Below are 14437 nucleotides of genomic sequence, written 5' to 3'. Positions count from 1 at the left end.
TTCTTACATTTGCTTGGGAAGCATTGACCTTCACTTACTCATTGATCTACTGTTTCTTTAGCATGGAACATGGGATGTCAGCTGATTTCTTTGCGAGTTCTGCAGACAACTAGTATCCAGGAACACAGCCTTCAAATATGAGGCCTCTGAGCTAGGCATTGAAGATTGTTCACATTAAAAAGGCCCATATCCCAGTCTTTAGATTTTTTTAAAGTGGAAAATAGTGGCCACTATTTGAATTTATAATTACAAGGACTGTAAGTTAATCAGTTTGATCTGTTGATTAATCATCTAACACTTCAGACTGAAATAGTGTCTCCTCTACTAGATTAATTCAATCTAGTAAGATTGAAGGACCTGTTACCATGCAAGATATGCCTATATCCCTCCCTTCTGTGCCAGACATGGAGGAAAAAATCTGAAAGATACTCTTACTATTGATATCTATAGCTGGTCCATATTTTGTATTTCATTATAATTTGCTGGCAACCAAAAATGAGAACATTCAGTAAAACCAGTTATTTTCAATCTGAATCTTTATCCATCTCCCAATATTCTATGAAGCTCAGAGTTCTGTTTCAGATTGTTAGCAGAGGTGTTTATCAGGCAAAGATGGAGAGCCAGGTCACAGCTGCTAATATAGTAGTAGAGCTGCCTAGTTATGTAGCATTGGCTGATGCAAGAATATACAGATTTGGTGAGAAAGAAGTGTTTAGGTAGCAAGTCTGGACAGCTGAAACGGTTTCAGTTCCTCCCCTTCATTGAGTGCCAAAGAAATTTATTCTAGTTGGACTTGGGCAGCAGTCCTTTCCCCCAAAAAAGAAACTTCTACTCAGGCTTGTCAGAATCTTTCTTCCGGGGGTCTGGGAATAAGATGAGCCAAAGCATAGGATAAAGGACATGTCTCTGGTTCTTGGGACTCAGCAGAGTCAGTTGCTATGGCTGCTTTCTCAGAATCATCCTCAGGTGATTGTTTCCTTCTAGATGCAATACACACTAGAGCCCTGCAGAAGATGCTTCTTTGGATGCAGAATTCCTAGTGACAGCCTCTTTTCAGTTGAGCTCCGGGACACATGCACGTCTTCGAGAGCTCTGTATTCTCACTCATAATCCTTCATAGTCATCAGCAACCCTCTGGATTCCAGTGTTGGGAGGCACCAGGTGAGGGCCATGGCCTCTACACCTTGACTTTCCCGCAGGACAACTGATTAGCCATTAAAGTGGACAATACCAAACTGGAAGGACCATTGATCTGATCCACAAGGGCTAGTATGTTATTATAGTCTTTTATTTATTGATTTAATTTGTTTAAAATATGTATGGCCCTCATTTTCTGCTACAAATGTCCAAGGTTGCTCAGAACATAATTTAAAATACATACAGGTAAAAACAGACCTGTAAAAAGAAGTTACTGAACAGCGGAAGGTATCAGAAAACAGCACTTAAAAACACCCTTTGAGATTATAAAAACAGAGCAGAGAAAGTATAAACTGAATCAGTTCTTCAGGAGTTGATGTGATTAGGAATTTGAGCTTCGTTGTCTGTTTCAGTGGCTTAAAAGTAGAGCCCAAACAAATTACTATGATATTTCTAATAGTATTCAATTGCACTATTGAGATTCTGTTTAGGATTTTAAAAATCTGTCTCCAGTTGTTTCAATTATAATGTAAGTGCTGGAAATTTCATGTAAATATAATACAAACTTACAGGTAAGTGTATGTGAAAAGGTGTCAGGTTTTTTTTGTAGCAGAGAAAATTGCTCCCTGCTTGCTTGCCTTGAAAGACATATAACCACAAAACAGAGAATATGAAAATATCCATTGGCTACCATTTTTACATGCAAGAATGGGAACAATACCAGTTTGTTATCATAAGCATTCCGATAGAGTGAAGTTTTCTTTTTAAAATCCATAAATTAGAAAACTTGGTCGATGAAACATTACACCCAGTAGCTTCTTGCTGCATACATGTTAGCCGCACAATCCTAAACAGATTTACAGAAAAGCGTGTCACTCCGTTTAAGATTGCACTGCAAGAATTCCATCTCAAGAAAAAGATTAACCGTTGAACTGAAGACTGTCATCCGGATTACGCTCTTTGGGAAACAGCCTCCAAAAGCCGATCATCTGTAGGGGTTAAAAGGCTGTATGGGAGGAGTAATTCCGCTTTTTCAACAGTTTACCTAAAACATGCCAAATATTAAGCAACATTTGACTAGCAGGCCCAGAATGTGAGGCGTGCCAGATATGAAAACGAGAACTAAGAAAATTGAGGTGCAGGCATCATTCTCATGAATCAGAATGACCCTCAAGCTTAGATGTTTTCCCTCAGTTTTTCATTTTGTACAACTCTACAACTGACTTAAAGTGAGAAACAATGTAAAACACTTTGCATAGTTGTGAATTATTCTATGGTAATTATTGTACTAATAGTTAGAAAAGAGAGAAATTCTGTATGTACTATCTAATTTGTCAAATGACCCTTTTTAAGGTACCCAGAACTGAAGGATAACACTATGTTTGTTCAGTTTTATTTATGTGCAAAATATTGCTGATTAACCAAACTGCTAAGAACAGTTAGCTTAAGCACCAATATAGGCCTTTGTGAGGACTAACAGCACCGTCCTATGCATGTTTGGTGATAAGTCTCATTTAATTACATGGCCAAGTATGTATACATAACCTTGCTGCCCGTGATTACTGTTTCATTGTGACACAAAATATATCCCTGAGCAGCTGAAAAAATGCTCAAGGCCAGAACAGGGAACAGTAGCTGTTCTGCCTGCCTTGTTTGTTCACTTATTTTATTTTACGTCATTAATAATATCCCAACTTTCTCCCAAAGCAGCTTACATCATTCTCTTCTTAGATTTATCATCATAACAACCATGTAGTGGGGTAGGTTAGGCTGCCAATGTGATTTGCCCAAGGTCACCCAGCAAGCTTCCATGGCGCAAGTGGAGATTCGAGCCTGGATCTTCCACATACTAGTCCTGTACACCATACTAGTTTTCTAATCTCTTGAAAGGAATGGAACAGCATCTCTTTGTCTTGCTTTATGCTAGGTGAGTGGAGAGTGGTGTTTCAGCACATCAGCTGATAAAAATAGTTTTTGTAATGAAATAATTATATTTAAAATGAAGGTTGTGGATTTCTAATTCAGGGATCTGCACTCCTCTGAAGGTGCCTTCACACACATTCTCTTGCATCACCCCCCCCCCAACACACATACACAGATTCTGTATTTGTGACTCAGATAACAGGCCAGCATTTAACAATAGGCCAAGACCTACATCCGATTGAGAAACAGGTATGCAGTGAGCTGCCCTAACTGGCTCAGGCCTGACTACATAACTGTTAGGTCAGACTCCTACAGTGTGTGGAAAAGGGTCCCTTATAGTTATTTTTAAAAACATAGTTCTGGGGCAAATATTTTCTAGTATTAAGAGGGTAGGCCCCTAGAATTCTTCTGTTCTTGCCCCTAAATGATGCTGATATTCCTGGCAGGTGAAGCCTTTCCACAGTTTATGAGAACTATTATTGGAAGACTGTTGCTATTTCAGTTTTTTCAAGTCTTTTGTTCATTATTTAATGTATACCTCTCATTCTGTTTTGACTATTGGGCTTAACCATAGAGTCAGGTTTCAGCAGCCACTCAGTATGCTGAGAGAGAGAGAAGGTCGGAATATCTAGCAAGATTTCAGGCAGGGATCTGGCAAGGTGGATGTTGGCTAGAGTGTTTCATACATTTGCACAATAGAATCAGAGTCCAGTAGGACCTTTAAGACCAACAAAGATTTATTCAGGGCATGAGCTTTCGAGTGCAAGCACTCTTCGTCAGACTAAGAACTCCTTACATGACCATGTGAATATATAGCAAATATTCATTCTGTTACATTAGTAAACTGTGTCATACATCCAAATACAGCCAGTGATAATTCTTTGCCAAAAGATTTGCCTTAAATACTTTGTCCACCTCCTGAGAAGGAAGGACTCCCTGGAGAAGAGCCTAATGCTGGGAGCAATTGAGGGCAAAAGAAGAAGGTGACGCCAGAGAATGAGGTGGCTGGATGGAGTCACTGAAGCAGTAGGTGTGAGCTTAAATGGACTCCGGGGAATGGTAGAGGACAGGAAGGCCTGGAGGATCATTGTCCATGGGGTCGCAATGGGTCGGACACGACTTCTCACCTAACAACAACAATATGTCGTATAAGTAGGAGTAGTAGAGTGGGAATGGTATAAGTAGTAGTAGAACAAGAGTTAGTTCTTACATGCCGCTTTTCTCTACATGAAGGAGTCTCAAAACGGCTTATATTCACCTTCACTTTCCTCTCCCCACAACAGACACCCTGTGGGATGGGTGAGGCTGAGAGAGCCCTGACACTACTGCTCGGTCAGAACAGCTTTATCCGTGTTGTGGTGAGCCCAAGGTCACCCAGTTGGCTGCATGTGGGGGAGTGCGGAATCAAACCCAGCTCGCCAGATTACTAGTCCACACTCCTAACCACTACACCAAATATGGGGCTGGACCTGTTTAGAGGAAACCAGCTTGTGTGCCCATTTTCCTATTGTTTGGGGAATCCCCTTAAGAGATCTTGGGGTGAGGACTTTCAAAGGCCACACCCATCTCGGCTGCCAACAAGTTACCCTTACACTCAAGCACCCTGAGAGACAACTTAGTGGTGATAATCATTGTGAAATCAGACATCCTGCCATCTAGCAGGCGGTGGGCCCAGGGTACATGGACTGGCAGGCAGGTCAGTTGATGCCAGGATCTGGCTGCTCCATGCTATGCCAAGGTTTCTTACAGCTGTAAACAATAAAAGTTGTGGCCATTCTATTCCAAAGTTGAGAGTGATTGAGTTTTGGGGGGAGGGTTGCATGGGAGGGATTCTTCACCTGTGCTACTCCCTTAGGCTCTGGGACTGAAATTTAGGGTAATCTAGAATAAAACTAGAAGGTCACTGGAAGGATTCAGGGTTTTACGGCTTCTGCACTTTTCAAAGAAAGTGGTTTAAGGTCATATCACTTAAATGTGTTTTCAAATGCACCACTTGGTCACTGAAACTAAAGAAAGCCAGGGCCATAAAGAAAGAACCTGAAGTTTCAAAATGGAACATGTCATTCCTACTGTTACAAGTAGTCATAAAGTTCTTATTAAGTTACAACTCTTGATTTACTGTATTTTTCACAGGACAGTATATATGGTTATTTTGTCCTCAGGCCCTGTATTTCATTAATGCATTTAGGACAAATGCCAAACATGCTTCTGTGGTATCTATACAGTGAACTAAGTATAGAATCTAAAGCAGATCTGAGAATATGAGACAACAATATTTATTTTACACGCTGCAATTAGAAGCTTAATTATTTTGATGACTCAGGGAGATAGGTGTAAAGATAACATTTGCTGTGGTTCAGCTATTATTTTTAGCTGTAAACAGATTTGTTTTATGCTTAACTCCTCTCCCTCATAGTGGGCTGTTGGCATTCACACAGAAAGGTAGACAAGCAGGGTGTCTCAAATAACAGGTGTTTGATGCAGCTGTCAGTTTTCCTGTCCTTTGAGACCAGTTGCTTTGGGGGCTGCTCAGAAAGACTGTTGCAAGTATGCAATTAGATTTATCCCCAGGTCTCCCTGATTCACAGCTATCACTCAGCATTTATCATAAGCACTCCACACAAAAATATACAAGAATATGATGTAGGTAGGTGAAATGACCTGCTTGGCAGGTGACTGCTTGTAACACCTGACAGCATAGAAGATGGGACAGTTTATCTATTTCATTGGAATAGATACCTCTGAGGCTCACGCTTCAAGAGAAGTTCTGCTAGGTGGCTCTGAATGGGTACAGATAGTTTTGGAACTTATTTGATCTCAAATTTGACTGTGTCTGAACAATTCAGTTTGTTTAATATGTCAGTTTTCTCCCCAATGGTGATCCAAAGGTGTTTAGAATCCAGGAAAAAAATACAATCATAGAAAAGAAGACTTCTGAATAAAGTACAAATTACGTGGAGCTCAGCGCCTGCTGGTGCGCTGATGCTCACGACCCCCCCCCCCACGGTGTGGCACTAGCTGCGTCGGGAGAGACCGGCTGCTTCCGGTGCCTAAGTGCCCAACCCTAGTGCAAATCTCTCTCTCTCTCTCTCTCTCTCCCCCCCCCCAAAGGCAATTGTCCTTCAAGTTGCACCTTTGGGTATGCCCAGCCCGCAACTACTTGCAAGCAGAGGTGAACTGCTAATCTTGTTAAGTCGCTCCTAGCTAAGAGCCAGTTTCTTGCTTCCTCCCTTGTTAGTACTTTTCAGCACATTCTTCTAGAGGAGATAATGCTAATAAATTCAAAATCCCATGTACTGGACACCTATTTTTGCAGATTCTCAGGCTCTCTTTTTCTGTCTGTTTCCATGAATGAGGCGCAAGTAAGGAATTTGTACTGCTACATAGTCCATGTCTATTTTTCCTGTTTCAAAACACTACTACTGAAGTTAAGTTCTAGAACTAGTCTGATGTTTCTGCCAATCCCATATCTATCTTTGGTCTGTCACTGCGGGTAATGCTTTTACATGTCCATTTTCTGTCTGCAATAACAAGTATACTTGAATGTATCAAAACACCATATATCATTTTTATTATATTTCTAGACCACTGTACCCAGAAATGTTGTCCTGAGTAGTATTGTGCCAATGGCAGCCAATGTCAGAAATATGTGTTAGTGGGATGTGGACAGTACAGCTCAGTTCACCAGAAACTCATGCATAAGCGTAACCATCATGGGATAAGATGTCAGGTTCTCTTTTGGATTAAAAACAGTTTAAACAAAAGGTGTGTGTGAAACAAAGTAGAGTTTTTCTCCAATAAGACTCCTGGTGGGCCATTAGAGATTTGATTGGCAATGCAGATTTTAAAATGTGTCTGAAGGCTCAAAAATGTTGGGGACCCTGGCCTAATGGCTTGTAAAAGAATTTAGGTTCAGAGAAGAGAGGTCCATTGGTAGCTACTTGCCATAATGACTAAAGGATACCTTCATATTCAGAGGCAATAAACCTTGGGGATGACATAAGTGGAAGGCTTGGACTTCTAAGCCCCATTTGTTGGCTGTCCTGGGCATCTGGTTGGCAGCTGTATGAGACAGGAATCTGGATTAGATCTTCTCTGATCCATCACAAATTTTCTTATATGCTTAAATTCATCCTTGATCTTCTGTGCAGGCACACATGAGGACTGCACATGAGAAGGCCTGCCATCAGTGTAAAAGCCTCTGGGGGCACTGTACACCAGAACCAAAAAACTTGTTCCCGCCCTGGGACCACATGCTTCCGCACAGCAGCACTCGCCCCTTCAGTTCCTATTTTGCCACCAAAGGAGAAGGTGGTCTTTGTGTAGTCTCCAGCGCATTGCAAGGAATTCCTTCCCCAATTTCCTGAGGTGGTTTTGGCTTCTGAGTTTAGAATGGCTCAGAAAGTCCTTAAAAAAAAAACTCATTGTGAGGTGAAGATGACCCCAACTGATAAGCATGACTTATGACTGTTCTGTTTGGGTGAAGAGTACAAAGTCCCCGCATATAAGGCCTTCCAGTGTTTCACCCCCAAAGCTCAAGGGGATAAGGTGTCAAAGAGTTTTTACCCTCTGACAAGAGTGCAAGCCACTCTTGTTTTCATTAAACAGTTTACATTCCAATGGCTGCCCTGGTCATGCACAGTCCCCCATGTGTGCCTGTACAGAAGATATTCAATCAACAATAGTTACAGGTAAGTGCAACTTTGTTTTTGGGACTCCTGATGGTGATAAGTAGATGTCACATAATACAAGTCGACATATTATTTCTAATTTTTCCTTCAGTGTGAATTAATCAGTGGTTCTGAAGCAAGTGGAAAAGAGGCACAGGACATGCATTTTTCTTTTCTATTGAAATGCCAGGGAGTCTTTTTATTTTGTTCAACATCTGATGACTATCAAAATTCCCCATAGATTGTAGAAAATGCTGCATGATTACACAAAGATTCTGCTCTGCTGGCTGTCAAAGGCCTCTGAGGTATTCTAAAATAAGACACTCAGTTGTACAGGTCAGTACTTCAGAAATGATGCGAACATAGCTATCCCAATGTTTTTGGGTTTAATACTGTAAGTTAGATACCATCTCTAACCAACACTATCTAGAAGGCAGCAGGGAAAAATGTTTCTTTAGCTAGCTGTATTATATCTATGTCTTTTTATCTTCAAAGCATAGGAACAAAAAGTATTTTTAGGATTAGCACATCATGGTTGAAGGGGGAACCTTGTATTCACTGGATTCAATACATGGGTTTTCAGTGAACTTGGCCCTAACTCAGTGAGTCATAGCAATATGCAAGGTTCCAAATTTTGAGCATTAAAAAAAAACAACTTCCAGCCTAGCATACTGGTTAGTATCAGGTGGTCAGGGGATACAAGTTCAAATTCCTACTCCATCACGAAGCTTTGCCATGAATGACCATAGGCCAGCCACTCTTTCTCAGCCTTACGGGGTTGTTGTGAGGATAAAAACGGAGGACTGGAGAACCATTTATATTGCTACAAACTTTCTGTAGAACCAGCTTGGTGTAGTGGTTAAGAGTGACGGCTTCTAATTTGGATAGCCAGGTTTGATTCCCCACTCCTCCACATGCAGCCAGCTGGGTGACTTTGGGCTAGTCCTGAGAGTGCTGTTCTCACAGCAGTCCTCGCAGAAGTCTCTCAGTCCCACCTACCTCAAAAGGTGTCTGTTGTGGGGAGAGGAAGCGAAGGTGATCGTAAGCCGCTTTGAGTCTCTTTCAGATAGTGAAAAGCGGAGTACAAAAATCAACTCTTGTTCTTGTTCTTACAATATAAAAAAAATTGCAGTTGGGCTACATTTATATGTATTTGGATATACTGTGAAGTTTCACCTTAATTCATGCTTATATGATCTGGGATCCAATGGTGATTTCTGCCAACTGAGAGATGTACATCATCAGAGTAACTCCCTTTCCCAAACACACTGCAGTCCCAAATGATCTTTGAAATGCTGCTCCAGAGTGATGGAGGACTCCTAGGAACAGCATGAGAAGTGAATCTGAGGTTTGTGTTGTATAGATGGTCTTCCATTTGCAAAAATTCTGCCATGAATCCAAAGATGTTTTCTTCATTACCTGCACTAGAAGGAATAGGCTTTTTATACCCTGATTTTCTCAACCTGAAGGCATCACATTCCCCTCCCTGCCACACAACAGGCATCTTGTGAGGTAGGTAGAACTAAGAGAGTTCTGAGAGAACTGGGTGACTGGCCCAAGGTCACCCAGCAGACTTCATATGGAAGAATGAAGAATCTAACCTGATTCACCAGATTAGAGTTCACTGCTCTTAATAACTATACCACACGGGTGTAAATAACCTAGCATGGCTTTAAAATGTAGTATTTCCTCTGTGTAATGAATCCTACACAGTTTTTCAGCTAACACTGGTGTTTCCCTTCCCTTCAACACCTCCATTGGTGGAGGTCTTCTGCTGGTGAATGTAAAAACATTGTTGACAGATACATTCTGCAGGCTCTTTGGCAAAACAGTCCTGATTTGACTTGCAGGCCCTATTCTACCATGTCATCCCAAGGGGCCAGCACATGGTAATGGCTACTTCCTACAAACCTCAGGCAAGAGTTCTGTTTATCTCAAAGGAATCAACACAAAAGAGGTCCTCCTCCCTGCTCCCAGGAGTTTTATCATCTTTCTTTCTAATCCCACTGACCAGGCCAGGGCAGGTTGGAAAAGTTGCCAGTATTTTCCCCCTCAAGTCTTTCTAGCACATAATTCCTCCAAATCTCTGTTCCCTGATAGATGTTACCTTTCTAGTGGGGGGGGGGTTGGCCATCTCACTGTCTCTTGCTAGACATATTAGCATTTCTAAAAGGGTGATTGAGGTGAGGCTAGAAAGAAATTGAATTGACTTCCCCCCTCCTGTGCCTGTTCTTTCCCAAGAGAGAGAAAAACGTTTTGAAACGCAAAGTGAAGATTTTGCTCAGTTCAAACCTCCAAAGAAAAATGCATTTCTTCACATGCTCCAAGCCAAATAAACTTAATTCTTTTAAGTTTAAGCAAGCAACACTTTCTCCTGAGAGAACTGGAAATATTTTTCTTCATCAGATTTCTAGCAGTTGTGAAGTTTACCAATTGCTGCTAAGGCTTAGCTCAAATGTACCTCACATGCTATTATTTAAATCATATCACAATTTGAAAAGATGCAGGATTATGTCACAAATGGGAGTACAAAGAGCTAGGATTTCCTCATAAAAATTAAAAGCCTCACTCAAATATTTACATTAAAATGGTTTCTTTTTTCATTTTCACATCAGACAACTTTGGGGGAGGGCAGGAAAAGTACAAGCCATAATAATTCAGACCAAACGTTATTGAATTCAGTAATATATGGATTGTACCTGGGTAATTTACCAGCTGTTATGGTGATTTAAGTAAGGCCATAGAATCTTCTTATTCCTAATAATTAAAACTTCCATTCAAGTCTGTTATTGACTTACTGTATGTATACATGACAGAAACAGTGATTTTAAAGAATTCACTATAAAGATATGCAACATTTCTCTGTTTTTCCCTGTTAAGATGTTCATTCGCCCCCCCCCCCCCGTTTTAATTTAAATGGAAAAAGAGGAAAAGCAATATGATGAAGGGATTAACAGGTTACAACTGAGGGCAAAGAAATGACAGCTATACTAAGATGCTGGAATATGCTAGCATATATAAGTTAAAACCTGAAATAGATTTGAAATGGTGTACGGGTCTGAGGCTATCTACTTAGAAAGGGCTAAGATAGAGTTGCCTTTGAAGCTAGTTTGATTTAGTTAATGTACTTATAAAATATTTTCTTTTAGCAGCTTAAAAACCTTGTTCTCTCTATAAGAAATTGCTCTTTGAATATCAATTTTGACTCCTGAAAGCACTGTGGCACTGTTTTGTAAATCCTTTCATTTAAAAACACACAACACCCCTCCCCCCTTATACCATATATTAATGACATGCAATATCAGCAACAAAAATTATATGCTAGGATTTTTGTGTTGTGCATAAAAACCTAGAGGATTTGAGTTCCAAAATTTGTGACTCTTGGAAGCTTTAAGCTTATTTCTGCACATCAGATAGGGCTGAGAGAGAAAGAGGGGCTATAGCTCTATGTGTGTTTGTGTATATATTAGTGGAAGAGTGATAAAAGGTTAATTTCTTGAAAAATCTCACTGGATTCCAGTGTTTTATTATGAAAATTACTGTGTGATGATTTGAGATATTAAAAAGTCAGCCAAAATATGTAACTTTTTAAACAAAGCAGATACTTATTTAAACACTGATTAATTAAACTTGCAACATCCATTCACCTTGTAGAACAAGCAGGATTCCGACCTTGTAGCTGTGAAGAATAGGTTCTTAGCTTAACAATTTTCACTAAGGCAGGTTATTAGAAGTGTCTTAAGACATTCACAGTTTTCGTCAAATTGACTACCACATATGACACAGTCTGGAGGGATGTTTTATCCTGCATAACATTATTTTGATTCTGAGTAATAGAATTTTCCAAGTAATTATAGGTCAGCCAATCAACAAGCAGAAGAAACTGAACAACAGTTTACCTCAGGGCCTGGTCTGCTTATGTTTGCTTATGCCAATAACATGATTGCAGAAAGAACAAATCAGTGGAAAGGACTGAGGAAATACTGAGTAGGGATCTCAGAATTCTGACCACCCTTGCCAGGACCTTGAGCTTTAGACACTGTCTTACCAACATAGTGGCAATATGCACACAAAACAACGTTCGTCAAAAATTAAGTGGTAGAACTTGGGGTTGTCTGCCGCATAACTTAGATGCTCTGGTTTGGGGTTGGTATATAGTACTGTGGAATATGGTGCTTCAATATGGCTCAACAGCTCCCATGTCCACAAATTTGATGTCCAACTCAATACAACAAAATGAGAACCATCAGCAGATATATTAAACCCACCCCAACCTATTGGGTATCTACATTGTGCCACATTGCTCCCCACATCTCTGAAGACAAGACATTCTACTTCATGAATATAGAAAAATAACCAAAAACAGAGTTACCCATTCATAAAGACATGGTTGATGGGGGTCTATCCAGTTCCTGACACTTAGCAATAAGATCTGCACAAGTCCTGCAATCACAAAATTTCTATCTAGGGGATGAATGGACATAAACATGGATGCACGTGATATTCATAACAGGTTCCACCTAATATCCATAACCATAATCTACAGGTTTGTCGTGTAAGAACATAAGAGAAGCCATGTTAGATAAGGCTAATGGTCCATTCAGTCCAACACTCTGTGTCACACAATGGCCAACCCCAGTTGCCATCAGGAAATCCACCAGTGGTGCCAGAACTCCAGAACCCCTCTTTCTGTTGCTCCTCAAGCACCAAGCATATAGAGCATCACTGTCCTGTAGTATTCCATTACTTTGGGGTTAATAGATTCAAGTGGATAACTGTGGGTCTGAAGTAGTACATTTGAGTCCAATGGCACCTTTAAGGCCAACAAAGATTTATTCAAAGCATGAGCTTTCATGTGCAGGCACACTTCCTCAGACAATGCAACATGGATCATAAGAGTACAGATATAAGGAGAAAGTAAATTATGTATTTAGCTATGTATTTATCTAGATTTTTATACCGCTGTTCCCTACAGCTCTGGGCGGTTTACATAAAACATATAGAACATTTACATGGAACAATATCAATATAACAATATAACATATCAGTATAACAAATAACAATAACATCTCAGCTAAAATAGTAGGAAATTAGTAAACAGCATCATAAGTCCAAATATACAGCATGATTATTGTTTGCTGTAAAAGCCAATCAGTGCTATGGGTTAAATTGTAATTTACAAAATCATTGGGGCAATAAAATATCAAGTCAAGTTAGTGATAAATGGCAGACACTTTCCCAGTTGTGAAACCCAGCTGGGGTTAATAAGCAACAATGGACCTCTATTCCATAGGTTTATCTAATCCTCTTTTGAAACTGTCTATGCTTGTAGCTGCTGCCACTTCCTGTGGCAGTATATTCCACATGGGTGGAATACACTGGGTATTACTCTGGGTGAAGAAGTACTTCCTTTTATCTGTTCTAAACCACTGCTCATTAATTTCATTGAGTGGCCATGATTTGTATTGTGAGAAAAAGTGCTTTTTTCTATACCTTCTCCAGGCCATGCATAATTTTGTTAACCTCTGTCTTATCACCCCTTGGTTCTCGTTTTTCCAAGCTAAAGAGCTTTTACAATGTTAAGCTTTTTTCATAGGGAAAGTATTTCATCCCCTTGCCATTTTCTGCACTTTTTTCCAAAGCTATAATATATTTTTTTGAGATTTGGTAGCCAGAACTATATATAGTATTCCAATTGAGGCCGCACCATTGATTTATACAGGGCATTATGATACTGACTGATTTGTTTTCAATTCCCTTGCTAACAATTCCAAGCATAGCATTTGCCTTTTTTATTACTGTTGCACATGTAAAGTATGGAGGATGGCTAATAGAATATGAACAGGTTTGGGCAGTTGTGCACATCTGTTGTTTAAATGGGGAAAAATACCAGGATTGTGATTGTGGTGCAGCCAGCCAAACAAAAGGACAGCAAAGACAGAAAAAACTGAAAGCATCATCAAAACTTGAAAACTAACACTGGGAGCTATCATCAGAAATGGGCAGGCCTGCTGGCAAGGCAGGCTAGAGCACAGCCTAACACCCCCACCCAGCTCCCTGGCTTACCTCCTGACAGATCCTCCTCTTCATGGAAAGTTCTGGGAAGTGGCACAGAGGAGGAAAGGGAAGAGCCTCTGATTGGCCCTCAGCTGCTCTATCAGTCCCTGATAGTCCATGCCAGTCCAGTCGTCCTAGACGCCTTCTCTCCCTCCCCAGCACATTGTACGCCGGGTGCTGCCTCCACAATGGGCTGGGGACGGAAAGAGAGCAGCAGACGGGACGGGGGTCTGCAGACCAAAGAGAACAGGAAGGCTGCATGGAGGTAAGAACGCCTAACGAGAATTATGCTGTTTACAATGTCGGGGGGGGGGGGGGTTTGCCACTTTCACTTGGCTGAGAATGGAGGGAGGAGGGTGCTTTTCTGCGTGGTGAATTCACTTTTTGGGATTTCCCCGGTCACAGCTTAAAATGGCAGATATAGTGAGCGAGCTGCTGGAGGTAGGTGATGTCATCCGGAGGGGCTGGAATATGCTGCCTACCTTCGGTGGCTGGCACACTACATTCCCCACGTGCAGAAATGCCCTGCTAGTTGAGAATGGCCCCATCCAGTTAAGACTGAATCTACAGCTTAATGTACAATTGATCAATAAGAGTCTCAGTGATACCTGAACTGAGTTGGCTGGCCCTCAGCACATTATTGCCTCTGA

General features: G+C 40.8%; 1 protein-coding gene across 4 annotated transcripts in view; it reads left to right on the top strand.

The window, feature by feature from the left end:
- The window catches only part of AKAP7 (A-kinase anchoring protein 7), a 106869-nt gene that overhangs the window by 55872 nt on the left and 36560 nt on the right, over window positions 1–14437 (top strand). Inside the window, exon 8 of one of the 4 annotated variants that reach the window (XM_077352865.1) lies at window positions 985–14072. The exons of the other annotated variants lie outside the window; for them this stretch is intronic. Within the exon in view, the coding sequence (XP_077208980.1) occupies window positions 985–1040 (56 nt within the window). The 3' untranslated portion in view covers window positions 1041–14072. Of the gene's footprint in view, window positions 1–984; window positions 14073–14437 lie in introns of those variants that run through there. 4 annotated transcript variants of the gene reach the window in all.

Source organism: Paroedura picta, chromosome 1, assembly GCF_049243985.1.
Source record: "Paroedura picta isolate Pp20150507F chromosome 1, Ppicta_v3.0, whole genome shotgun sequence".
Lineage (NCBI taxonomy): Eukaryota > Metazoa > Chordata > Lepidosauria > Squamata > Gekkonidae > Paroedura > Paroedura picta.
The sequence above is the reverse complement of the archived record's forward strand: the minus strand, read 5'-3'. Positions and strand labels throughout refer to the sequence as shown.